The sequence below is a fragment of the Plecotus auritus genome (assembly GCF_963455305.1).
Source record: "Plecotus auritus genome assembly, chromosome: 13".
Lineage (NCBI taxonomy): Eukaryota > Metazoa > Chordata > Mammalia > Chiroptera > Vespertilionidae > Plecotus > Plecotus auritus.
The window spans coordinates 29,855,748-29,880,370 of record NC_137779.1 but is presented as its reverse complement, the minus strand read 5'-3'; the positions used below and the strand labels follow the sequence as shown (position 1 = coordinate 29,880,370).

At 63.2% G+C, this 24,623-nt stretch overlaps 1 protein-coding gene across 17 annotated transcripts in view; it reads right to left on the bottom strand.

Moving 5' to 3' along the window:
- LOC308238324 (glutathione hydrolase 1 proenzyme) overlaps nt 1-16,944 on the bottom strand; it is a 29,365-nt gene extending 12,421 nt beyond the window's left edge. For 2 of the 17 annotated variants that reach the window (XM_080650050.1, XM_080650056.1), the window contains exon 1: nt 4,991-5,030. Coding sequence is in view for 2 of the 17 variants with exons in the window: in XM_080650049.1 (XP_080506175.1) it covers nt 13,572-13,772; nt 14,134-14,141 (209 nt within the window). In the remaining 15 variants the exon portion in view is untranslated. Of the gene's footprint in view, nt 1-927; nt 1,057-4,201; nt 4,360-4,990; nt 5,031-5,287; nt 5,333-13,043; nt 13,387-13,440; nt 13,773-14,133; nt 14,414-16,926 lie in introns of those variants that run through there. The other 15 variants (XM_080650059.1, XM_080650060.1, XM_080650061.1 and 12 more) reach the window with 15 other exon arrangements.
- Between the last annotated feature and the right edge of the window lie 7,679 nt (nt 16,945-24,623).

Genomic DNA, 24,623 nt, shown 5'->3' with positions numbered 1-24,623 from the left:
CCTGTCCATCATCCGTCTGTCCATCCACCCATCCCAGGGCCCCGGTGGGCTCCCTGAGGGGCAGGGGCACGCAGGGAGGGCGGGGAGGGTGGGCAGCACAGACCGCGTCCCCTCCTCCCCGGCGGGGCAGCGGGAGGTCTGGCTCGGCCCCCGCGGGCGGACACGTCCAGCTTTCCAAAGATACCCTGCTGGGGGCCCGGCTTCCGCTTCCCACTCGCCCGCCCCGCGTTTTTCTCACGGATTCACTAACCAACCCCGAGCCCAGAGCGGGGCTCCCGCTCACATCGGCATCGGGAGGGGAAACCAAGGCCGGAGCGGGGACCGAGCACAGTGCCTGGCCCCAAACCCCAGCCCAGCCCAGCCCGGCCGGCGTGGCTCCGGGGCTGAGCGTCGACCTATGAACCAGGAGGTCAGGGTTCGATTCCCGGTCGGGACACATGCCCGGGTGTGGGCTCGATCCCCAGGGTGGGGCGTGCAGGAGGCAGCCGGTCCATGACTCTCCCTCATCATGGATGTTTCTGTTCCTCTCTCCCGCTCCCTTCCTCTCTGACATCAATAAGATTTTTAAAATAATAAAATGAAATAACCCAGTCCATCTCCTAATAACCCTGGGGGGCTTACCTGAGGCCCAGGGGCACCCGGGGTCCAGGAAAGCCCCGGTTCCTCAGGGACAGCTCTGGGTTGGGGCAGGCAGGGCGGGAAGAGGCAGCTGATCTGCCTGGGAAAGTGTAGGCTCTGGCGCAGCTGCCTTCCGGCTCCCAGGGGAGGCAGCTGTGCGGGGAGGTCTGAGGGGCCTGAGGGGCCAGGGCCACGCCTGCCCCCCCCCCCCGCAGCGCTGCTCAGGGGGCCTCTGAACTGGGCCTGAGATCCGGGGCCGGCACCTCCCAGGAGGAGCTGAGGCCGGAGGCACCAAAGGGACTCGCTCACCTAGTCCCAGAGGAGGCAAGGGGCCAGCCAGGGTGCCCGTGTCCCCGTGGGGCAGCTGCAGGTGTTGGAGCGGGTGGAGAGCAGGTGGTCCTTTAAAGGTCTGGCCTGGCAGGGAGGACGGGCGGAAGGCTGGCATATGGGCAGGAGGGGGCGTGGTGACTCGGCCTGTCCCCGGGTGACTAAAGTTCAGAAGGCCCGGAAGGTGCTGTGACAGCAGTGACTCGGAGCTGGCGTGGTGGCGGCAGCCGGCGAGGGCGTGAGCCCCACGGGGAAGGTCAGGGGTGGGGGCAGAGGCAGGGGATCCCCTTCTCTGGGACTCAGATCCTTCCGATGGGCCGAGTCCACCAGAGCCCCTCGAGGGAGCCCCAGGCGGGGTCCCCCACTGGCCAGCCCTTGCTCCCTGGCTCTATGCAGAGCATCTGACCTCCAGGGTCACACACAGCGTCCCAGAGCGGGTCCCTGGGGCGGTGCTCAGGGGTGCCCCAGCCTCAGACCAGAACCCCGACCTGGGAGGCCTCCCCACGACCCACAACCCTCAGCCAGATGCCCAAGGAGCCTCAAAAACACGGCCTGGGGCCCGGCCGGCGTGGCTCGGCGGTGGAGCATCGACCTGTGAACCAGGAGGTCACGGTTCGATTCCCCGTCAGGGCACAGGCCCCGGTTGCAGGCTCGATCCCCAGTGTGGGGTGTGCAAGAGGCAGCCGATTCCTGATTCTCTCTCATCATTGGTGTTTCTCTCTCTCTCCCTTCCTCTCTGAAATCAATAAAAATGTATTTTCAAAAACAAAAACAAGCCCTAACCGGTTTGGCTCAGTGGATAGAGCGTCGGCCTGCGGACTGAAGGGTCCCAGGTTCCATTCCGGTCAAGGGCATGTACCTTGGTTGCGGACACATCCCCAGTAGGGAGTGTGCAGGAGGCAGCTGATGGATGTTTCTCTCTCATCGATGTTTCTAACTCTCTATCCCTCTCCCTTCCTCTCTGTAAAAATCAATAAAATATATTTAAAAAACAAAAACAAAACCTCGGCCTGGGGCCTCGGCTCAGGCCCAGCTCCCCACCTCTCCAGGGGTGTGCCCGCCTCAGGCCCAAGGATCCACCTGCAGAGCCTGAAAAGGCAGGGCCCACAGAGGCCGGAGCTGGTCCCGTGCAGGCTCGGCCACCCACACCTGCCCCGAGGTGCCGCGTGTCCCTGCCCAGTCCCCCCAGGAGGTTCGGAGTCAGGAGCCGCTCCGGCCCGGCCCTGGGGACCTTGGACACGACTCCCCATCCCCCCAGGCCCTTATGGGATAAGGAGGAGGACTAGGATAAGGATCAGCCACTTCCTAGGTGGTGGCTCCCACCCGCTCCCTGGCTCCCTGGCTCCCTGGCCAGGTGTCTAGACGGCCTGAGAGCCGCCAGAGGCCCCGTCTCTAAGGTGCATCCACAACCACCCTGCAGGGCTGTGCCGCCCGACAGAGAGGAGACACACAGGCTGAGCCGACAGGGCCGCCCGCCCCGGGTCTCGCAGCCGAAGCGATCCTTGTCCTGACACCCGCTGCCCGGGAGTCGCCCAGAGATGCTACAACTGCCCGTTGGCCTGGGCATCCCCCCAACTGTGGACCAGAGTGACGGGGAAGATGAACAGGGAGGGAGCCGGGGCCCAAGGCCCAGGACCTGTGCCCGAGGGCTGGGCACCAGCCAGGAACATCAGGGCACGGGGGCCCCGCCTGAGTGGCTGCCTTGCAGGGCCGTGGGCCGGAGGGTGGGCAGGGGAGAGCCAGAGGGCTCCGCCCCCACCTGAGCCTGCTCAGCGGTCTCCCCCCTGCCCGGGGGAGCAGGAGACATCGCCCCATCGGCAGCAGGAGGCGAATAGAGAGGATGACTGAGTGGGCAGAGGAAGGCTCAGCCCCACGGGAGCCAAGGGCACAGCGAGCTGGCAGCGATGGGCGCCCTCACCTGTGCCCAGCAGCCGCGGCCAGGGCCCGGGACCAGGACAGGGGAAGGCGGCTCAGCAGAGGCCATGCTAACAGAGGCATGGCATCCAGGGTGCGTCTGTCACATTCTGTCCTGCTCGGCCTCCCACCCCCTGCACGCAGAGAGGGGGCCTGGGGGGACCCTGGCATTCCAGGCAAGGCTGCGGGGGCTGAGCTGGAGGTCTCTGCCAGACCCCACGCCTCCCATCCTAGGCACAAAAAGGGGTGAGCTCCCCATCTCCAAAAATATGCAAGTCTCACCCACCAAAATGTTCTTTCTCATATATTATGGGTGTTTTTTGATTTGTTTTACATATATATTTTTTTTATTGATTTCAGAGAGGAAGAGAAAGGGAGAGAGAGAGAAACATCAATGATGAGAGAACCTTTGACCACCTGCCTCCTGCACACACACCCCCCACCCCCCCGCCACTGGGGATGGAGCCTGCAACCCAGGCATGTGCCCTGACTGGGAATCGAACCCAGGACCCTTCCATCCACAGGCTGACGCTCTATTCATTGAGCCAAACTGGCCAAGGTGGGTGTTTTGTGTTTTTGTTTTTTTTTTTAAATATATTTTATTGATATTTTACAGAGAGGAAGGGAGAGGGATAGAGAGCTAGAAACATCGATGAGAGAGAAACATCGATCAGCTGCCTCCTGCACACTCCCTGCCGGGGATGTGCCCGCAACCAAGGTACATGCCCTTGACCAGAATCGAACCCGGGACCCTTCAGTCCGCAGGCCGACGCTCTATCCACTGAGCCAAACCGGTTTCGGCTTGTGTGGTTTTTAAACTGATTTCAGAGGGAGGAAAGGAGAGAGGGGTAGAAGCATCAATGATGAGAGAGAATCATCGATCGGCTGCCTCCTGCACGCCTCCTGCTGGGTGGGGATGGAGCCCGCAACCTGGGCATGTGCCCTGACCAGGAATTGAACCGTGACCTGGTTCACGGGTCGCTGCTCAACCCCTGGGCCACATCGGCCGGGCCACCTGAGGATTCTTACTCTGCCGTTAGCGCCACCCGCTCCCAACACATCTACTCACCCCCCGGCGAGCGGAATCCAGGCTGAGCCAAGCGCGTTGGCGGGCGCGGCAGAGAGGAGGGTAAGGAAGAGGGCAGAGATGCCAGCTCGGGGGTTTCTGTTAATCCTTCACCTTAGCCCAGGCTGTGTCATCGCCACCCCAGAGCCACAGGGTGAGAACAGGACCCAGCCCCAAACCCATTCACAGGCAGGAAACCGAGGCTTAGGTAGAAGCGCCTTGGCAACCAGACGGCCCCCCCAGAGCCACATGTGCCCCCAGGGAGGAGTCACCTACCTCGGGCATGAGGACCCGGCTCTCCTCTGCCCCAGCCGCACCCCTGCCCGGGAAGCTGATCCGCCCGGCTCTCCTTCCCCGGTGCCCACCCTGGCTGCCCAAGGCTGAGAATCAGACCCGTCCTCTAACCACTACCTGCCGGAAACCTGTTGAAATCTGCGGGAGACACGCAAAGAGCGGGGGGCACCCCGAGAGTTGTGCAATGACCCTTGCGCAACCGACCCTGCCCCACGCCCCCCACAGCCCAGCCAGAGCCCCCCCGAGAGCACATTCCCGGCTCCACTCCAGACCTGACCTCCCTCCGCCGTGACCCCGTCCCCGCTGATGGCCAGAGCCTCCCAGGCTCAGTTCAGGGGGCACCCTCCCCCTCAATTCCGAGAAGTCTGCTTCCTGGGCGGTGGTTTCTTCAAAGCCTTTTCGGAGAAGTCAGGTGGCCTCACCCGCCGCCTCCGCCCACACCTGTGCTGAGGGCGCCCCAGCCCAGACCCCGTCAGAGCCTCGGGCTCTGCCCACCTGTGGGACCTCCCTCCCCCCGCCTCCCCCCCCCGCTGACCCATCCGCAGGAGCCCTGCCCTGTCACCCTGAAGGGCAGCTCACTCCCATCATCACCCAGGAGCGTGAAGTCGGGCAGAGCTGGGGCTGGACCCGGGCCCCCAGAGGTTCCGGGAGGCCCCAAGCCCAAGGGTCTCCCCCACCATGACGTCCAGCAGCTCCCGGGGTGGGGGGGATGTGCTTTGGGGTGACAGCACCGGGGTCGGGGACGCCAGAGCCCACTCCATCCCAGCTCACCTGGCGCCAGGCTGGGCCTCCTGCTGCCCCGCACAGGACTGAGCCCGTGCTGGTCCGGGAGGGGGAGGCTTTAAAGGCACAGGAGCCGCTCCAGGTGGGAGGAGGGCTGGCTCCTGGCCCCGCCCTCGAGCCGTGTGACCCCAGAGGCTGCTGGCCTCGCTGACTCAGTGGGGTTCCACACCCTCACCCAGACCTGAGGCTCCTGGGCCTCAGGGGGGCTGCGTGAGCTTGCGTCTCCAGCAGAAGCAGATCAGACCCAGGGTCCCCTGAAAGGAGGTGAGCTTCCCCCCAACTTACGATATCCAGAGAGGAGGTCACACAGCACGGGGTGGAGCCAGATGCCTGCATGGGGGGGAGGGTATAAGCATCTGCGACCCCCCCCCCCCCAGGCCCCAGGGACCTAAGGTTCTCTCTACAACCCCGGGGTCGGCCGCACCTCTACGCAGGCCCTCTCCCTGACCTCCCTGACCCTGGAGGCGGTCCCTCCAAAGACCCAGGTCACTTGACCTAAAGGGAGTCACATGACCCAGGGACCCTTTCCTCATCCCCCAACTTTCTGGAGTCGTGAGCAGACGGACAGACCGATGGAGGACATGAAGCAGTGGGGGTGAGAGATGCGCCATCACCCATCCCGCCTCTGCTCCTGCCCGTCCAATGGCATGGGGGGGGGGGGTGCCTCCAGGGCTGGCCGGCCCAAGCCCGCCTGTGCCTCTGAGGTCCACACCTGGCCCGCTGTCTGCCAGAACTGCCCCCACGAGCACAGCCCTGGCTTCAATTCATTCATTCTTCATTCATTCATTCATTCATTCATTCACCTGTCGGATCCTGGCCCATCTACATTCCTCTCTCAAGGAGCCCCCAGTCAGACTGTGGGTGGAATCGTACGGTTAGACAAGAAGGAGGACGACCCGAGGGCCCCGAGGGCCCCGAGGGAGGGGCAAACATCCTAGGGGGGGGGGAGGGGGGAGGCCAGGCCAGCGGGGGAGAAGCCCTCGTGCCTGGAGGCCCCGGCGCCGGAGGAATCTCCGGGAGCAGAGAGGGTGCCAGGGAGACGTGACCTCCACACCCTCCCGAGGCGTCCAGGCTGGCCAGGGGCGTGGCGAGCGCAGGCCTTGAAGGACAGGCGCCTGGACTTTGAGAGCCAGCGAGGTGGTGAGGGTGTCACGGGGCCGGGTCACCCATTAACCCCGCTCAGCCTCACGACCCCGGGGGGTGGCCATTAGCTCCTCAGCCAGCCGTGCCGGCCGGGGGCAGGGCCCTGGGACGAAGGGGTGCTGGCTGGCGGCTGGCCGAGCTGGGCTCTCCGCATCCTTGTTCCTTGAAGAGCTTTCCTGGGCCAAGCTGGGGCAGCTGTCAGGGCAGCGGGGGCGGGGGGGGGGGGGAATCCCACCATCTTGTTGCCTTTCACCTTTTTTAAAAAATATATATACTTGTGTTGATTTCAGAGAAGAAGGGAGAGAGAGAGAGAAACATCAGTGACGAGAGAGAATCATGGATCGGCCGCCTCCTGCACGCCCCTCCCTCATTGGGGGTCGAGCCCACAACCCGGGCCTGTGCCCTGACCGGGAATCGTACGGTGACCTCCTGGTTGACAGGCTGATGCTCAGCCTCTGAGCCCCTCCGGCCGGGTCCTTTCATCTCCTAATTGCCCCTCCTGTACTGGCACCGGCCACCTAGAGACCTCCGGGCCGTGGCCAGGGAGGCGGCCCCAGGCTCTGCTCCTGTGGGCAAGCCCCCTCCCTCCGAGAAATGGGCCCTCTGTGGCCTCCGAGGCCCTTCCCGTCCTGACACGCTGGGACCTGCCTCACCTCTCCGCCCAGGCGCTCCCCGCACAAGGAAGCGGCACCCCGTGAGGGCAAGGGCTTTGGCCAAAGCCATCAGCAGGGCAGTGGCCCGTGACCAGAGCAAGGCCTGAACCCACTTCCTCCAAGTGACGTCGTGCAGCCTGTCACGCCCCACCCTGCTGTCAGACCCCAGGAGCGGCCGTGGCTGAGCTCCAGGCAGTGCCAAGGGAGCCTCGGGCCCCGGGTGGACCCAGCTGGTGGAGCCACGACACCCCAGGTGCAGTCAAGAGCCTCCCAGGGAGCGAGCCAGGCCGGCAGGTCCGACCAAGATGCAACCGTGCCTGCTCCAGCCTCCAGCACCTGCCGGGGCCAGGAACCCGGGCCGGGGCCAGGACGTCCTGTGTCTCCCGGGATCTGCCCCAAGGAGATCCAACATCTGTAAATCCAACATCGTGGCATCTCAACTCTAAGATCCCAGCATCTCTAACGTTTCGTCTCTGACCCCCCGTCCCCAGCACCCCATCTCCCACAGCTGCCCCAGGGGGAACTCGCTGTCTCTAACGACAATGAGACTGGCTGGTTGGCTGGTGGCTCAGTGGTTGAGCGTTGACCTAGGAACCAGGAGGTCACGGTTCCATTCCCGGTCAAGGGCACATGCCCGGGTTGCAGGCTCCATCCCCAGTAGGGGGTATGCAGGAGACAGCCGATCCATGATTCTCTCTTATCATGGATGTTTCTCTCTCTCTCTCTCTCCCTCTCCCTTCTTCTTGGAAATCAATAAAAACATATTAAAAAGAAAAAAAAAAAAAAAGATCTTCCCCGGTCACGCCCGTTTGCCTCCCTAGAATGCTCTCTGGGCGATTGCGAGTCCGCCTGCTTCAGGAGGCCCGCCTGTCGCTGTCGGAGGCCGCCGAACAGAGGCAGGGAGGCCACCCCGGGGAGACCTGCCCACAGCCTCCCGGAGCCACGCAGACCACACCGACGGGAGGCCAGGCCAGTGGCTGGAGGGGCTGGAGTGGCCAGTGGTGGCGGGGAGACAAGCTCTGGCCCACGGCAGGCACTGGCAGGTCCCCGCGCCCCTGGCGCCCGGCCAGCACCCTGGCGCCGCTCCCGGCTCCATCGTTTCAGCACCACCTTTGATGTGCGGCTGGAGGCTGGAGCGCGGCCAAGTGCGTGGGCCTCGGAGATGTCAGCCTGTTAACACCTGGGAACGGCCGGCCGCAGGGCCCGCGGGCACTCAGCGGACCAAGTCCACCCCCCAGCTCAGAGGCCGACGGGTGGCCTGGCTTCTAAGGTGCCGAGGCTCAGATTGGACCCAGCCACCGAAGCCTGGGGTCTCCTCCTCCTGCCTCCGTTTTCTTTAATATATATATTTTATTTAAATATATTTTATTGATTTTCTACAGAGAGGAAGGGAGAGGGATAGAGAGTTAGAAACATCGATGAGAGAGAAACATCGATCAGCTGCCTCCTGCACACTCCCTACTGGGGATGTGCCCGCAACCAAGGTACATGCCCTTGACCGGAATGGAACCCGGGACCCTTCAGTCCGCAGGCCGACGCTCTATCCACTGAGCCAAACCGGTTAGGGCTCTTTAATATATTTTTATGGATCTCAGAGAGGAAGGGAGAGGGAGAGGGAGCTAGAAACATCCATGATGAGAGAGAATCATCGATCGGCTGCCTACTGCACGCCACCTACTGGAGATCGAGCCCGCAATCTGGGCATGTGACCTTGACCGGGAATCGAACCCTGGACCTTTCAGTCTGCAGGCCAACGCTCTAACCACTGAGCAACACCGGCTAGGACCTGCCTCAGTTCTCAATCTGAAGAGCAGGGATCGTGAACACGGATGTCGGGTGGATCTGGGGGAGCCCGTTAGACGGACGCTGGCCCAGGCACAGAAGGTCAGTGTGGAAAGCCCAGGTGCCTAGCAACAGGCAGCATTGGGAAAGCGAGAACCTTGCCCCCAGGGTCACCTCTCCTCCCCTGGCACCTGGCGGGTCAGACCCCCTGACCTTTCCTCCCCTGGCACGAGAGACCTCCTTCAAGGGGGAGCCAGGGGCCAAAGAGGGGCGGCCTGGGACCCCCGTGCGGGTCCTTGCACAACCGCTCCCTTAAGCATTAACCCTGGCCATGACGTCCAGGCCTCAGCTATGTCTCAGCTCCGGCCCAGAAGAGCAGCAAGACCAGACATGACCCGCCCCCCCGCCCCCCACCCCTGGCGCCGACCAATCAGTAGAGACCACCACCTGGAAAGGACACACCTGGAAGGCTGATGCGCATTCCACTGACCTCCAATAAACACCCCCGAGACGAGGGCCCAGCACAGTTCTCTCTATGGAACTGCCCGCCATACCTCCTCCCCAGGCCTCCCCCTCCCCCAGGCCTCCCCCTCCTGCCAGGCCTCCCCTTCCCCTCTGCCTCCTCCTCCCCCAGGCCTCCCCTTCCCCTCTGCCTCCCCCTCCCCCCAGGCCTCCCCTTCCCCTCTGCCTCCCCCTCCCCCAGGCCTCCCCTTCCCCTCTGCTCCCCCTCCCCCCAGGCCTCCTCTTCCCCTCTGCCCCCCCCTCCCCCCAGGCCTCCCCTTCCCCTCTGCCTCCCCCTCCCCCCAGGCCTCCCCTTTCCCTCCCCCCAGGCCTCCCCTTCCCCTCTGCCTCCCCCTCCCCCCAGGCCTCCTCTTCCCCTCTGCCTCCCCCTCCCCCAGGCCTCCCCTTCCCCTCTGCCTCCCCCTCCCCCCAGGCCTCCTCTTCCCCTCTGCCTCCCCCTCCCCCCAGGCCTCCCCTTCCCCTCTGCCTCCCCCTCCCCCCAGGCCTCCCCTTCCCCTCTGCCTCCCCCTCCCCCAGGCCTCCCCTTCCCCTCTGCCTCCCCCTCCCCCCAGGCCTCCTCTTCCCCTCTGCCTCCCCCTCCCCCCAGGCCTCCCCTTCCCCTCTGCCTCCCCCTCCCCCCAGGCCTCCTCTTCCCCTCTGCCTCCCCCTCCCCCAGGCCTCCGCTTCCCCTCTGCCTCCCCCTCCCCCAGACCTCCCCCTCCCCCCAGGCCTCCCCTTCCCCTCTGCCTCCCCCTCCCCCAGGCCTCCGTCTCCCCCAGGCCTCCCCCTCCCCCAGCCTGTTTTCCTTGCCTCTTTCTCCTGAGCTCCAAGGGAAGCCCTTCCTTTGCCTCTGTAATGTGTCCTGAGCCCATATCTTCTTTCTTCTACCTCAGTGACTTTCTAAATAAACTTTATCTTGTTTTAAAAATCCTCACCCAGGGATATTTTTTTCCCATTGATTTTTAGAGAGAGTAGAAGGGAGAGGGAGAGACAGAGAGAAACACCGATGTGAGAGAGACACATCGATTGGTTGCCTCCTGCCTGCCCCCGACCAGGGCTGGGGGGCCTGCAACCCAGGTGCGTGCTCTTGACCAGAATCGAACCTGGGACCCTTCAGTCTGCAGGAGGACACTCTATCTGTCCACTGAGCCCACACTGGCTAGGGCTGAACATTACCTTATAGTTTGAATCTTGTCTCTGAATTCTTTTTCTTTTTTTAAAAAAAATGTCTTTATTGATTTTTTTTTTTAGAGAGAGAAAGAGAGAGAGACAGAAACTTCGATGAGAGAGAGACATCGATCGGCTGCCTCCTGCACGGCCCCTACTGGGGATCGAGCCTGCAACCCCAGCATGTGCCCTGACCGGGAATCGAACCTCTTGGTTCATGGGTCGACTCTCAGGCACGGAGCCACGCCGGCCGGGCCCGAGGGTTCTTTCTTCGCCACAACGCCGGCGAGGAGGGTGCGGAGCCAATGTCCTGTCTGACTCCCCCGGCTCACACACCTGGTGCCGCTGGGCCGGCAGACGCGCTGACACAGCGCCCAGCAAGTCCCGCTACCTTCTGGCTCCGACAGCCGGGCCTGCAGCCACCTCTGTCCCTTCCTGATGGGCCTCTCGGAGCTTGGAAGTCATAGGTGCAGCCTGGTCCTTCCTGCCCACGGCGCCCGGCACAGGCAGCAGTTACCGGCCTCACCATGTAATTATCTGCCCCGGGTGGGAGCTCCAGGGCCTGGGGCGGAAGGCTGGGTCTCGTCCCTGCCCCAGACCTCACCCCTGCTCAGGAGACCACAGAGCCAGCCCCTCATGTGATTGCTATCAGGTTCATTGTTAACTGTTGACCTTCCTAGACCCACCCGAGTGACAGAAACCTGTGTCCCCCTGGCCGGCTGGCTGGGCTGGTTAGAGGCCTGGCAGTGATTCGGCGAGGTTGTGGTGTGATCCCGGGGTGGGGGGGGACACATACAAGAACCAACCAATGAATCATAAATAAGCGGAACAAATCGGTGGCTTTTCTCTCTCCCTTCCGTCCTCTCTCTCAAAAACCCAGAAAGAGCCCTAACCGGTTTGGCTCAGTGGATAAAGCGTCGGCCTGCGGACTCAAGGGTCCCAGGTTCGATTCCGGTCAAGGGCATGTACCTTGGTTGTGGGCACAACCCCAGTGGGGAGTGTGCAGGAGGCAGCTGATCGATGTTTCTCTCTCATCGATGTTTCTAACTCTCTATCCCTCTCCCTTCCTCTCTGTAAAAAATCAATAAAATATATTTAAAAAAACAAACAAACAGAAAGAAACATTTTTTGAAAAAGAAACACGTCTATTCGTTTTATCTTTTTTTCTTTTTTTAATTCCAGAGAGGAAGGGAGAGGGAGAAGAGAGAGAAACATCAATGGTAAAAGAGAATTGTGGATTGGCTGCCTCCTGCATGCCCCCTACTGGGGATCGAGCCTGCAACCCCGGCCTGTGCCCTGACCGGGTATCGAACCTGGGACCCTTCCGTCCGCAGGCCGATGCTCTAGCCACTGAGCCAGACCAGGTAGGGCCCTCGGGCCTGCTTCTTCGCAGTGGCTGCCAGGAGACTCAGGGTCCTCTGGCTTCTTGCTGATATGGGCTTGGGGCACTGCCTCCCCCCCCCGCCCCCCCCGCCCGCCGCTGCCGTGGGCAGAGAAGAAGCTGGAAGGTAGGTAGGACAGGTCTCACTCGTTCTAGCCACAGCCCTGCCGCCCCCCCCCCCCCTGCTGAGTCACCCGGACCTTGGTTCCCTGTCACTCCAGCTGGGCCACCACATGGGTGGCCAGGGGCTTGGGAAGCCAAAGGTGTGGCTGTCGCTGCTCCTTACCTCCGGGTGGCCCCCAGAGAGGCCTGGGGTCCGGCTGTCTCCCCTTCTCCCCCTGACTCTCCAACTCCCCAACCTCTACCTCACTGGTTGTCCAATGCGTGGGGCTGCCCCGAGAGAGACCTGTTACCGGCCCCTGAACCTCCACATCAGCCCTGAGCGCTGAGGGCGAATTCACAGCCCCCCCCCCCCCAACATAGGGTCTCCACAAACACCACTCTGCCACCTGGGAAAACTCGGGGGAGCGGGGCTGACACAGGCTAGTCAGCCAGGACGAGCGGGATAGGGGAACAGGCAGCCGGCGGACAGCCCAGCAGTGTCCAGCCCCCTGGGAAACCCTCTCTTCCCCAACCAAGGCCAGGGAACCAGGCTGCACTGCTCCGCCCCGGCCCGAGGATCAATAGCTTCCGTCACCGACTGAGATAGCAGAAACCCAGTTCGGGCCCCAGCGCCAGCCACACCCAGGGGCACGGACCAAGTTACGGGAATAAATCTTATCTGGACACATCAGCATAAAACTGATGGCTGTTCTAGCGAGACCTTCTCCTGAGACCTCTCCTACACTCCAGCCTTTAAACCGCCCTCAAACCTGCCCTGGCCGGCGTGGCTCCGTGGATAGAGCGTCGGCCTGCGGACTGAAGGGTCTCGGGTTCGATTCTGGTCAAGGGCACAGGCCCGGGTTGCGGGCTCGATCCCTGGTAGGGGGCGTGCAGGAGGCAGCCGATCCATGACTCTCTCTCATCACGGATGTTTCTATCTCTCTCTCCCTCTCCCTTCCTCTCTGAAATCAATAAAATATATTTTAAAAAACAACAACAAACAAACAAACAAAAAACACCCTCAAACCCAAGGTCCCAGTGCACCTGCTCTCCCTCCCAGAAGCACACATCCCTGCGTCCCCCTCCCCCTCCCCTCCCCCCACAGGTGAGCATCTCCTAAACTCCAAGGGTCCCAGGAGACTTGTAACCAGGGGAGTCCTGGGCAGCAGCAGCTCCTCCTGGGCTCACCCCTGACGCTGTCCCCCAGGCCCCCTTTCTCCGACTTCCCAGCCAGCCAGGGCAGCCCCGCCTCGGCTCCCTTTGCCTCTTCTGTCCTGGGCCCTTGCTTGTTCCCGGGTGCCGGCTGCCATACCCGTCCTCTCTAAGTCACCTGGGCCGGAGTCAGGAACCCACACGCGGCCGGCAGCCTGGGCAGATGGGCTCGGGGCCAGGTCTCCTTTCGGGGAAACAGGGCCGGCAGCCTTCGGTTACACACACACACACACACACACACACACACACACACGCACACACGCACACACACGCACACACACACACACACACACACGCGCACACACGCACACACGCACACATGCGGACCAGGCAGGGAGGGAGAACGGGGCCCCCTCCCCAGGTTACCGCTCTGGCCCTGGAGGCTCCAGCCCACATCAGGTTGGGCCAGAAAGAGTCCCCAAGAGCCAGCCCCACTAGGATCTGCGCCCAGACGCCATCCTCCCCCCCTCCCCCTCCCTCCCTTCCCCACACCCCACCTCGGTCTTCTCATATTCGAGGTGACAGTGGCCAGGCCTGGCTCACCCTCTGGAAGGATACCGTCAGGCGCTGGGCGCCATCCCGGCTCTGGCTCCCGCCGGAGTGTGTGGGGGCGGGAGCAGCATCTTACCAGGCTGCCAGCTCTGGACGGGGTCTGACAGGTCCTGGGGCTCCGGCCCCTGTCGCCACCACGTCAGTGCAGAGGCAGCAGCGGGCTGGAGGGAAGGCAGGCCGGGCAGGTTTGCCAGGGAGGAAACCTGTGGTGCCAAGGTGGCCCCAGGGAAATGTTGGCAAAGGAGTGGGAGGGGAGGCCTCCGGGTCCAAGCGGCCGCTGCCAGGAGAGAGAGAGCCAAGGGTATGAAGGCCCGGGAACAGGTCCAGCGGGGTGCCCGCGCAGGCGGCGAGAGGGGTCGGGTGCAGTGGGTGTGGGTGTCAGAGCGTGAGGGCACTGCCTTGTCTCCGGGGCTCGGCCTGGGGAGACATAGAGCCCACCGCCCTGTGCCCAGACACGCCCCGGGCAGCTGGCGCTTAATCCCGTGGAAGGAGCCTGGCTCCGCCCGCATCTCACCAGGTGCCTTGGGGTCCCCCTCACCTCCCCCCCAGCCTTGCCTGCACCTACGCCCGGGCACACGGACCCCCCAGGCTTGCTGTGGCAGTGGGGGCTGGAGCCTGGTGCCCCCAAAGCCTCCTACCAAGGCATGTGATGAGGCCAGACTCCTGCGGAGGGAGGCCCCCAGGAGAGGGGACACAACTGGAGCGGGGCAGGACCCTCGCTCAAACCTGGTCCCCGGAGGAACCAACGCTCCCCCCTCCTCACACTTCCCCAAAGCCAGGGGCAGGTGCAGGTGCCCAGGGCCCGTGCCAGCCTGCCCGAGCCGGCTTAACCGTTAACCAGCATTCCTCACCCCGTGAATCTCCCGGCTGGAGATCAGGGACCTGGGTCAGAGGGGACCCACGCCACCCTCTGTCCCCAGCCAAGCAGGGAGGGCGGTAAATATTTGTCCTGGTAGGAGTGTCCCCGCAGGGCGTTGGGGGCAGATACTACAATTGCTCTGGGCCGGGCTGATTCCTGAAAGCGGGTCCTGGCACCGCCTAGGGCTGGCAAACAGCGCCGTGGAACCCCATTCCCCCGCCCCGACTCCAAGTCCAGCGCTCTTTGCACGGGCAAAGCGACGCTCACAGTCAGCCCGTGGCCAGCAAGGTTGAGAGGCGCCAAGCGCCACCTCGTCCTGCCCGGGCTCTGCGACCCCCCCGGCGGCGAGGACAGAGCTCCGGGGCCAGGCCTGGCGCGGGCGGGGGGTTCCCCCACAGCGAGACCCACCCGCAGGACAGCCCCCCACCCCTGCCCAGGCTCTGGCCCCGCAGCGACGCGCAGCCTTGGACTCGCGCTCCCCGCCAGGCGCGGCTCGGGCTGGGGGGCGGGGCCTGAGCGGCGGGGGGCGGAGCCTTTGGACCGGGGCGGGGCCCGAGCGGCGGGGGCGGGGCCTGGGGAGCGGGCCGGGGCTCCGACGGTCCGGCCTCCCGCCTGCCCAGCGCCAGGCGCCCTGCAGCCTTGGGGGCGCGGCTGGGCCGCGGTGCGGACCCGAGGCGGGCACGGAGGCCAAGGAGGCGGCGGGGTGCGGGCCCCAGCTGCTGCGCCTCCAGCGCCAGGCGAGACAGGGAGCGGGCCCACCCGAGCTGGAGGCCAGGGAGGGGCCGGGGCAGCGGCAGCGGGCCTGGAAGGGGCCCCGAGGCAGGGCTGGCTCCGGACAGGCGCGCAGGCCGAGTGGGTTCCGAGGGGAGGGTGCCACTGGCTGCAGGGGTAGGAGTCTAGTCTGGGCGACAGAGAGGGAGGCAGGCAGGGCGGGCGGGCAGCAGGCTGGGGTGAGGGCCACCGAGGCCAGCAGAACTGTGAGGGTGGAGGAGAGGGCAGGGGTGTCCATGCCTCTGAGGTCAGAGGTCAGTTGTGTGTTGAGGGTGCTCCGCGCCAGGGCCTAAGAGCCCAGATCCAGGCCTTGGCAGGGAAGGAGGGGGTGCCGGTAGGAGACACCTGTGGGCATCTTGTGTTGAGGGCGATGGAAAGCCCTCAGCGCCCCCCTCCGCCAGGGCAAGGAAGCCAGAGCCAGCCGGTCAGCGATGCCTCCTCGCCATGTCACCCTGGCAGCCCAGGCAGGGCTAAGCACCCAGCACCCATCCTCCTAAGGGCAGCTCACGCCCACTGAGTACACCCCCAGCATCTGTACCTCACACCACCCCTGGACAGGCCAGGGCTCTGGCCTCACACACACGGGGAACCTGAGTCCCAGATGCCAAGCCCCGGGTTGCCCTAGCCCTGGGTTCCAGGCCCAGCATCAGCACCAGGCAGGCCACCTGCCTCTCTGCCCACATCCCTGCCCCCTGCCCCATGCTGTGAGCTGACATCAGCTTCGCACGTGGGTGATCGAGGTGGGAGCGAGGCTTGGAGCACAGGGGTGAGCCTAGGGCAGCCTGGGCACCAGCCCAAGGCCACGGCCCAGCCTCCAGCCTCCCAGCCCCCCTCTTCTGCTGCACTCCTCTCCGGCAGGCTGGAAAGGAGCTCCTGGCCCTTTAAGAGGAGCTGTCCAGACCAGCAGAAAGCAGGCTGCGGTCTGGGGCCCTGTCTGGGTCAGTCTAGGCTCACGGGCCACCCCTCCCTCCTGTGCCCCCCGCCCCCAGCAGGCATCTGGGGTGCGAACATGAACGGTGTTTAAAATGCAAACGGGTGACTCAGCCAAACTCTCCACAGGCACAGATTTCTACCTCGGAGGGCACCTGGAGCCCGGGCACCCGCTGGGCATTCTGGGAAACCAGCGAGGTTGCCCCCTCGTGTCCAAGAGGTTGGGACCGAGGTCCAGTGAGGGGCCTGTCCTACCCCATAACCCACCGGGACTCGGCAGTTGTGGCCTTTGGCGCTCCCTCCTGGCCCCTCTTCCTATGTGCCCCGGGGCTTATGCCTCAAACACGTCACCCCTGGGCTGGGGGGGACCCACGTGGGTTCTGAAGGCCCCTCCTACCTGTGCCTGCCCCATCAGTGTGTCCGTCTGTCCTCTCACCAGACCCGCTAATGAAAGGCTTAGGGCCACCCCAGCCCCGTGTGAGTAACGGGAGGCCAGGCGCCTCGACGGCAGGGTCTCTGCCGGGATGGGAGACTTGGAGAGGACACAGGGCCCTGGAGGGCAGACGCCAGGCCCCTGAGAAGATGGGGATGGTGACACCCCTTACTGAGCGGGGGCACAGGGCGGGGGCGGGGGGGGGGCACAGCTTCAGGGCAGATGAACACACCCCGTCTGAGCTGAAGAGGTGGGAGAGGCAAAGGGCCCCGAGAGAACCGGAGGACAGTGGTCTTTGGGGGTCATCAGAGGAGCCCCCAAAGACACTCCCAGACAAGCCCAACCCCAGCGTGGTGTCTCACCTCCAGGGAACCCAACTAAGGGCTCTGGGACCTGCTTATCACCTCGCCGAGGTCCCTGCTGCACCGACCCTCTCACCTCAAAGGTCCCCTGGGCCCTGGCTGGTGTGGCTCAGTGGATAGAGCGCCGGCCTGTGGACTGAAGGGTCCCGGGTTCAATTCCGGTCAGGGCGTGTGCCTGGGTTGCAGGCTTGAACCCCAGTGTAAGGCGTGCAGGAGGCAGCCCATCAATGATTCTCTCTCATCACTGATGTTTTCTCTCTCTCTCCCTCTCTCTTGCTCTCTGAAATCAATAAGAGTATATTTTTAAAAGGCCCACCTGGCCCTGAACAGCAGGCTTAGGGAGAGAGATGGAGAGGGGGCAGCGGATGGGAGGGGCTCTGGATGGCTGCGAGGGGGCCCGGACAAGGGTGGCCCGACTCCAGGTTCACTCAACTCTTCACCACCCACAGGACCTGGGCCTCGAGGGGACCCTCCTCACCGACATCCTCTACCGGAACGTGGCCTTGCTCAGTCTGGTGGCCCCCATCTCCCACGACCTGCTCGTGACCCTGGCCCGGGACCTGCGGAGCCCAGGAGGGTGAGGCCCTCAGGCGAGGTGGTTTGATTGGCAGGGGGCAGAGGCGGCCGGGGCTGGGGGCTGGGAGCCCGGGGCCTCCCGGGGCTTGCTGCGGGGCCTTGGGCAGGTCCTGGCCCCTCTCCGGACCCCCGATGCCAGTTTCAGGGTGTCAGGCCGTGTTTCCCCAGCCCTGAAAAGGCACGTGCTGGGTAGGCCCGAGGCCAGCACCGTGCCCCAGGCCCTGAGGCCCGGCAGGCAATCGTATGGGACGCTGCGGGGCACAGACGGTCCTGACAGATGCATTGGTCGACCTCAACTCCCAGCCTCCGTGCCTGGACCGGACGAGAGCCGCCCTCCCCACCCTCAGGTCCCCCTCTTATAGGGAGGGATCCCCTTGGGAACAAGGGCTCACTGCTTCCCGCAGCACCGAGAGCCACACGCAAGTCCCTCCTCCTGGTGAGTGGCATCTGCCACCAGCAGCCTCCACACCCCCCTCCCCCCCCATGCACCATGTCTTCCCAGCACCTGGCTCCGAAGGCACCTGCAGGCACCCCGCCACGAGCACAGAGGAGGCCGGGCTCCACCCCCGTCCCTCAGTCTCAGCGAGTCCCGTGTGAAGCAGGGCACCCGCCCCAAGCCCTGCCGGCTCCAGGACTCCCACATCCCCACGCATGACCACCCAGGAGGCTGGGACAGACCTGAGAGCGAACACGTGGGTAGGAGCGTGCCCGGCGCCAGCTCTGGGAAGCAGCGCACCCCCGTTTTCTGCCCACGCTGTGCCTCTGCAGAGGGGCCCACGAGGGACCAGGAGGGAGCCGGAGGGGGGTCCCGCACCCTGTTAACCCTCCCAGCGCTGGCAGCCCAGACTCCGGCCCCGCAGGCGCGGCCTCGATGGAGGGGGAGAGGGAGAAGAGCGTGCTGACCTGGCTGGTTCCTATTCTCTGGGGGTGGCGTCAGGGGAGCGGGGGTCCCGGGAGGGGCTGGTCCTGCCTCCCCTGGGACAGTCCCCGGGGAGCGCTGAGGGTGGGCAGCCAGCCGGCTGATAGCCTGAGATGCTGGCCTGGGGCCCGAGGACAGGGAACAAGGGCCCATTGTCCGGGCTTCCTCCCGCCGGGCACTGCGGGCCTCCGACCAGCCTGCTCAGCTCCCGCGGGCAGCCTCCCCGGGCTCGGTGCCAGGCCACAGCCGGGTCAGGGTGGGCAGGGGAGAGCGGTGGGCAGCTCAGGGGTCCATGACGAATGGCTGTGCTCTCCCACACACTTGGATCCCCTGGGCCCCGAGGGGGTGGGGGGACGTGGCCTCACCCTCACAGCACTGTCCCCCCTCTGAGCTCATCTACCACCTCACCCCTCACTCCAGGCGGTAGCGAGGGGCCAGCCTGCCCCCCAAGAAGACCCTGAGCTGGTAAGGGGAGGCCAGTCACAGCCCCCCTCACGCCCCGCAGCGTCCCTCCCTGGGCTGAGGTGGAGAGGCGGGGCCCGCCCAGGGGGAGCACCAGGCTTCTCTCAGAAAGAGAGGGATGCCTGACACCCCACCCTGTGGGCCCACCCCCTCATCTGCATCGTGGTCCCAAGCCTGGAGACCAGTCCGGCCGAGGGCAGCAGACACTCCCCACACCAAGCTGCACGCTCCGTATGACCCGCTGTTCACGCCCCGAGGCCTCCGTCTCTGGCCTGCACCCGGGCCTGGCCCTGGACCAAGCAGACCTCAGCAGGTGTCAGCTGAATGGCAGCAGGCAGGCTGTGAGGGAGACAGTTCTGGGTGATTGCCATCTTACTGGGAAGGAAACTGAGGCACAGTGGCTTGCCCAAGGCCAACCCCTGCCCCCCACCCCCCGATTTTCCTGCACCCCTCTGGGAATCCGGGAGCAGGCGTTCCCAGCTGGCTTCGGAGCTCACTCTGCCGTGGATCCTCCTGTCAATCACTCTGTCACAGCCCAAGAACAGGCACCTGGCCCCAGAGGCCCAGAACACAGCCCTGGGGCTGCGTGGCTGCTGGACCAGGGTCCGAGCCAGGCCTGCCGCACCAGGTGGCTTGCCCAGCCTGGCGGTGCTCCCAGCACATGGGAGGGGGTGATGGAGGCCCCGAAGGCCCCCCAGACCTCCAGGCGTCCGGTACTCAGCCTGGGGTCGAGGGGGTGGAAGGAGAAGGGGCTCAGCGGAGGCTGGTCTGCCCGAGCTGGAGGCCCAGCGCGCTGTGCAGACCCCCTAATCAAGGGCGTGCTCCCCCTGCCTCAGCCTTTCCACATCGTGGACACCCTGCTGCGGGGTGGGGAGGAGGGGGGCCAAGCACTCAGGGACCCTGCCCGTCCAAAAGGGAGGGACCAACCCGGCCGGCGTGGCTCAGGGGTTGAGGGTCAACCTATGAACCCGGAGGTCACGGTTCCATTCCCGGTCAGGGCACATGCCTGGGTTGCGGGCTCAATCTCCAGTGGGGATTGTGCAGGAGGCAGCCGATCCATGATTCTCTCCCATCATGGATGTTTCTATCTCCCTCTCCCTTCCTCTCTGGAATCAATAAAAAAAAATATATTTTTTAAAAAGGGCGGGACCAAGCCCACACGGACACCCAGGTGTGGGGTCAGGGAAGGCCTCACACCTGGGCAGGGCTTGGGCCAGGCTGGGGAGGGCAGAGCTCAGAGCGGGGCCCACAGCAAGCTCATGCCTCAGCCCGGGCTGCTGCCAGGAGGCCAGTCCGTCTCCCACTGGGCCCAGCGCTGCCCTCCCCGCCCCCCAGGTGCCGCCCCCCCAGGCCTCCTGTACGTGGTGAGTGGGCAACTCCAGGGGTTAGAAAACACATCAGACCGGAGACAGAGGTGTTCCCCCAGGCCCTGGGGCCCATGCTCACAGCCCTCCCCTCTGGGGACCCCAGGAGCATGCATGGGGCGGAGGTGAGCACGGGCAGCGAGGGGACTCTGGGCCGGGAGTCCCTGGCTGCCCCAGGAGGCGGCCTGCTCCCAGCAGAGGGCTCCCTTCCCCACAGGCACCATGGGGCAGGCTCCCAAAGCCAGCGGCCCCTCGGCCGGCCCCTGTGGAGAGCTGGAGTTTGGCCCGTGAGGTGCCGGGCAGGGCAGAGACAAAAGAGGAAGGTGGGGATGTGCAGGGGGAACAGACCGGGTGAGTGATGCCCGTGGCGGAGGCCAGGAGGGCAGGTCGGGGGCAGAGGGACCCTGCTGGATGAGGAGCCCCTGCAGCGGAGGGAAGCCCCATGGGCCAGGGAGAAGGCGGGGGTCCTGGGCCCGGGTACCCAGCCCCCAGCTCTGACCAGGGGGCTGTGCGTCACATGGACTCTACAGCATCCTCAGGCCGGCTGATGGACGGCAGCCTCGGGGTCGGGGGAGATGCCCAGGGAGGGGGAGCACAGGGGGGTGCTGGTCCCGGGACCAGGCTGGGGGGCAGTGAGGAGAAGGCGCTCCCCCTTCCATGCTGCCCGGCCGGCCCCGGGTCAGGCCCCCTGGTCCCGCACTCTCCCAGGAGCCCCGATCGGAGGGGGTGAAGGGTGTGAAGCTCCTGTCAGTCCAGCTCTGCTCCTGACCAGCTGTGAGCCCTGCCAGGCCGCCCCCTCCATGCCTCTGTCTGTCCTTTCTCCCGGGGGTCGGGCCCCGCCCAGGCCACCTTGCCCAGTGGCTCGGGGGCCACAAAAGCATCTCACTGTGTCCGCACCCCGGGATATGGGGCTGAGGCTCCCCTGAGTGTGGCAAAGCCAGGTGGGAGGAGGAAGAGGCCGGCGTCCAGGAGGGGAATGGGGAGCCGGCCCTGGGCCAGGCAGCCTGATAAGCCCGCTGCCACCCAGGCAGCCGGGTGCCTCCTGCTGGAGCAAAGCCAAGCTCCCTGCTGCCCTCCCCCCGGCCCCCCTCAATCCCTGCCCACCACTGGCCCCGATTCAGCCCACAAACCTGAGTGCCCCTTGGCGAGATTCCCCCCGGATGGTGCGAGGACCTGGCTGGTGTGGCGGCTCTGGGAGAATCCAGGCGGCGGCAGCTGGTCTCAATCTCCCCGCCTCTTGGACGGAGACGCTCGATGGAACAGCCGAGCTGGAGCGCGAAGCAGCCCCAGAGCAGAGGGCTGGCCTTGTTGCCTGCAGGTACCCACAGCCCTTCCGGGGCCCTCACTCCCCGTCCCCCCGGCTCCTGTCCAGGCAGGGCCCCCGGAGAGTGGGGCTTGTGACTCAGGGCGCGGTGGGCAGAGAGCAACCGCTGGTGGCTCAGCCCACGTTCCAGACGGAGGCGGCGGCAGGTGGGCCTCCCTCGGGCCAGTCCTGCCCCCGGGTGTCGGAGGCAGCCGGGCCACGTCACCTGCCACCCGCCAGAGGTGTGGTCCCCTCGAGGCCGGTCCCTCATCTTGGGAACGGGGTGCACCGAGCCTCCCCTCGTCGGCTGGATGCAGCGAGGATGACATCAGGTTTGGAAAGCCCCTGCTGCGCGTGGGGCACAGGCCTCGGCAGGGTCAGGAGGGCCTCCGCCCAGGGATCCCTGGGTGAGGGTGGCAGGAGCCCAGACCTTCGGGACGAGGCAGGGCTGAAGCCGTTTCTTTAACGAGCATTTCCGAAGCCTCTCCGGGGGCCAGGCGCTGTTCGGACGGCCTCGGGCACCTTTAATTCTCTCTGCGCCGGAAGGAGGGGTGCCTATTATCACCTCCATCCCGTGGGTGGGTGAACCCAGACGGGGAGAGGTGACGGGACTTGTCCAAGGTCAAAGTCTAGAACTGGAGGAGCTGGGATGTGAGCCAGGCTGCCGTCTGGCATGCCTAACCCGGTGTGATCACCTCCCTCTCTCCCAGCCAACCTGGCCCAGGAGTCACCGGAACTCCTTCCCCAGAGGCCACTCCCCGTGGGGGCAGGAGACCACCATGAGGGCCTCCTGTGGCCGGGAGCAGACCTCCGCAGCGCTGCCCCTGGAGAGAGACCCGTCAGGACCGGCCTGGGCCTCAGCCTCCTTGTATGCAGAATGGGCGGGAGGAGGACAGCGAGGGTGAGGCTCTGCCCTCTCCCAGGACCGAGAGGGACTAATGAGGAATGTGCTTCGGAGAACGTCTCAGACTGAGCAAAGCCCGGCCGGACGTGGCTCAGTGGTTGAGCGTCAACCCAGGAACCAAGAGGTCACTGGTTCGATTCCCCGTCAGGGCACAGGCCCAGGTTTCAAGCTCGACCCCCAGTAGGGGGCGTGCAGGAGGCAGGTGATCCATGATTCTCTCACATCATGGATGTTTCTATCTCTCTCTCTTTCTGCCTTCCTCTCTGAAATAAATAAAAATATATTTTTAAAAATGAAATCAATAACCCTAACCGGTTTGGCTCAGTGGATAGAGCGTCAGCCTGCGGACTGAAGGGTCCCAGGTTCGATTCCGGTCAAGGGCATGTACCTTGGTTGCGGGCACATCCCCAGTAGGAGGTGTGCAGGAGGCAGCTGATCGATGTTTCTCTCTCATCGATGTTTCTAACTATCCCTCTCCCTTCCTTTCTGTAAAAAATCAATAAATTTTAAAAATAAAAATGAAATCAATTAAGAAATATTTTTAAAATATATATTTGAAAGATGTTTTTTCCAGGTATTGAATTCTGGATATTTATTTTTTATTTCAGAGAGGAAGGGAGAGGGAGGGAGATAGAAACATCAATGAGAATCATGGGTCACTGCCTCCTGCATGCCCCCTAATGGGCATTGAGCCTATGACCCAGGCATGTGCCCTTGACCAGAATCGAACCCAGGACTCTTCGGTCCACCGGCCAATGCTCTATCCACTGAGCCAAACCGGCTAGGGCTAGGAAGTTATTTTTTAATCAGTCATTTAAAGATGTTGCTTCACTGCCTTCGTGCTTGCATTATTCTCCGCGAGACATGCCGTCCTTATCTTTGTTTCTTTGACGATAACATTTCTTTTTCTCTCTAGCTCCGGCTTCTTTTCTCTCTTCACCGCTAGTTTTGAGCTATGCCTCAGTGCCGTTTTGTTCATGCTTTTTCTACTTGGAGTTCGTTTAGCTTCTTGGATCTGTGGGTTTATAGTTTTCATCAAATTTGGAAAGTTTTGGGTCCCTATTTCTTCAAATAATTTTCTGTCCCCCTAATGGCCTCTCTTGGGGGACTCCAGGGACCCATATATGAGGTCCCTTGAAGTTGTCCCATAGCTTTCCTTTCCCGGATTCTTTCTTCTTGTTTCATTTCAGATAGTTCCTATAGCCATGCCTTAAAGCTCACTCGCCTCTTCTTCTTCCATGTCTGCTCTGCTGTGACTCCAGCTACGGAAGTTCAACGGGAAGGTTTTTCTCCTTTCTTCCTCCTCCTCTCTCTTTAAATCTTCTATCTCACGACCTCACTTTTTGAATATATAAGCGGTGACAATGTTTTGATGTCCTTTTCTGCTAATTCTAACATCTGCGCCAGTTTTAAATCTGTTTTCATGACTCTCATCCTGGGCTGTGCTCCTTGCCTGCTTGGTCATCTCTGATTGGATGCCAGATGTTGTGGATTTCACCTCGCAGGGCGCCAGCTCCTTTAATATGCTTACAAATCTCTTTGAGTGTTGTTCTAGGATACGCTGGAGATTGGCCTGGAAATACTCTGATTCTTTCAAGTCTTATTTTCATGAATTGTTAGGCACGTCCAGAGCAGTCGAGGGCTAATTATGCCTCATTGATGAGGCAAGACTTTCCTGAGTACTTAGACAAGGGTGCCCCACGCAAATCTGAAAACGAAATGTATTAAACAAACCCTGCCTTTATAATTACTCAACGTGTGTGAACACCTTATATTAATATATATATGTATATATATATATATTTTTAAATATATCTTTATTGATTTCAGAAAGGAAGGGAGAGGGAGAGAGAGAGAAACATCAATGATGAGAGAGAATCATTGATAGGCTGCCTCCTGCACACCCCACACTGGGGATGGAGCCCACAACCTGGGCATGTGCCCTTGGCTGGAATCGAACCTGGGACCCTTCAGTCCGCAGGCTGACGCTCTATCCACTGAGCTAAACCTGCTAGGGCATATTAAAATCTTTTACATTTAATTATTATTATTCTTATTTTTTTAAACCTCACCCAAGGATATTTTTCCATTGCTTTTTAGAGAGTGGAAGAGAGAGGGAAAGAGGGAGAAACATCGATTGGTCGGCTGTTGCATGAGCCCCGACCAGGGCCTGGGCCAGGGAGGAGCCTGCAGCCCAGAACCGAACCCAGGATCCTTCGGTCTGCAGGCTGGCGTTCTATCCACT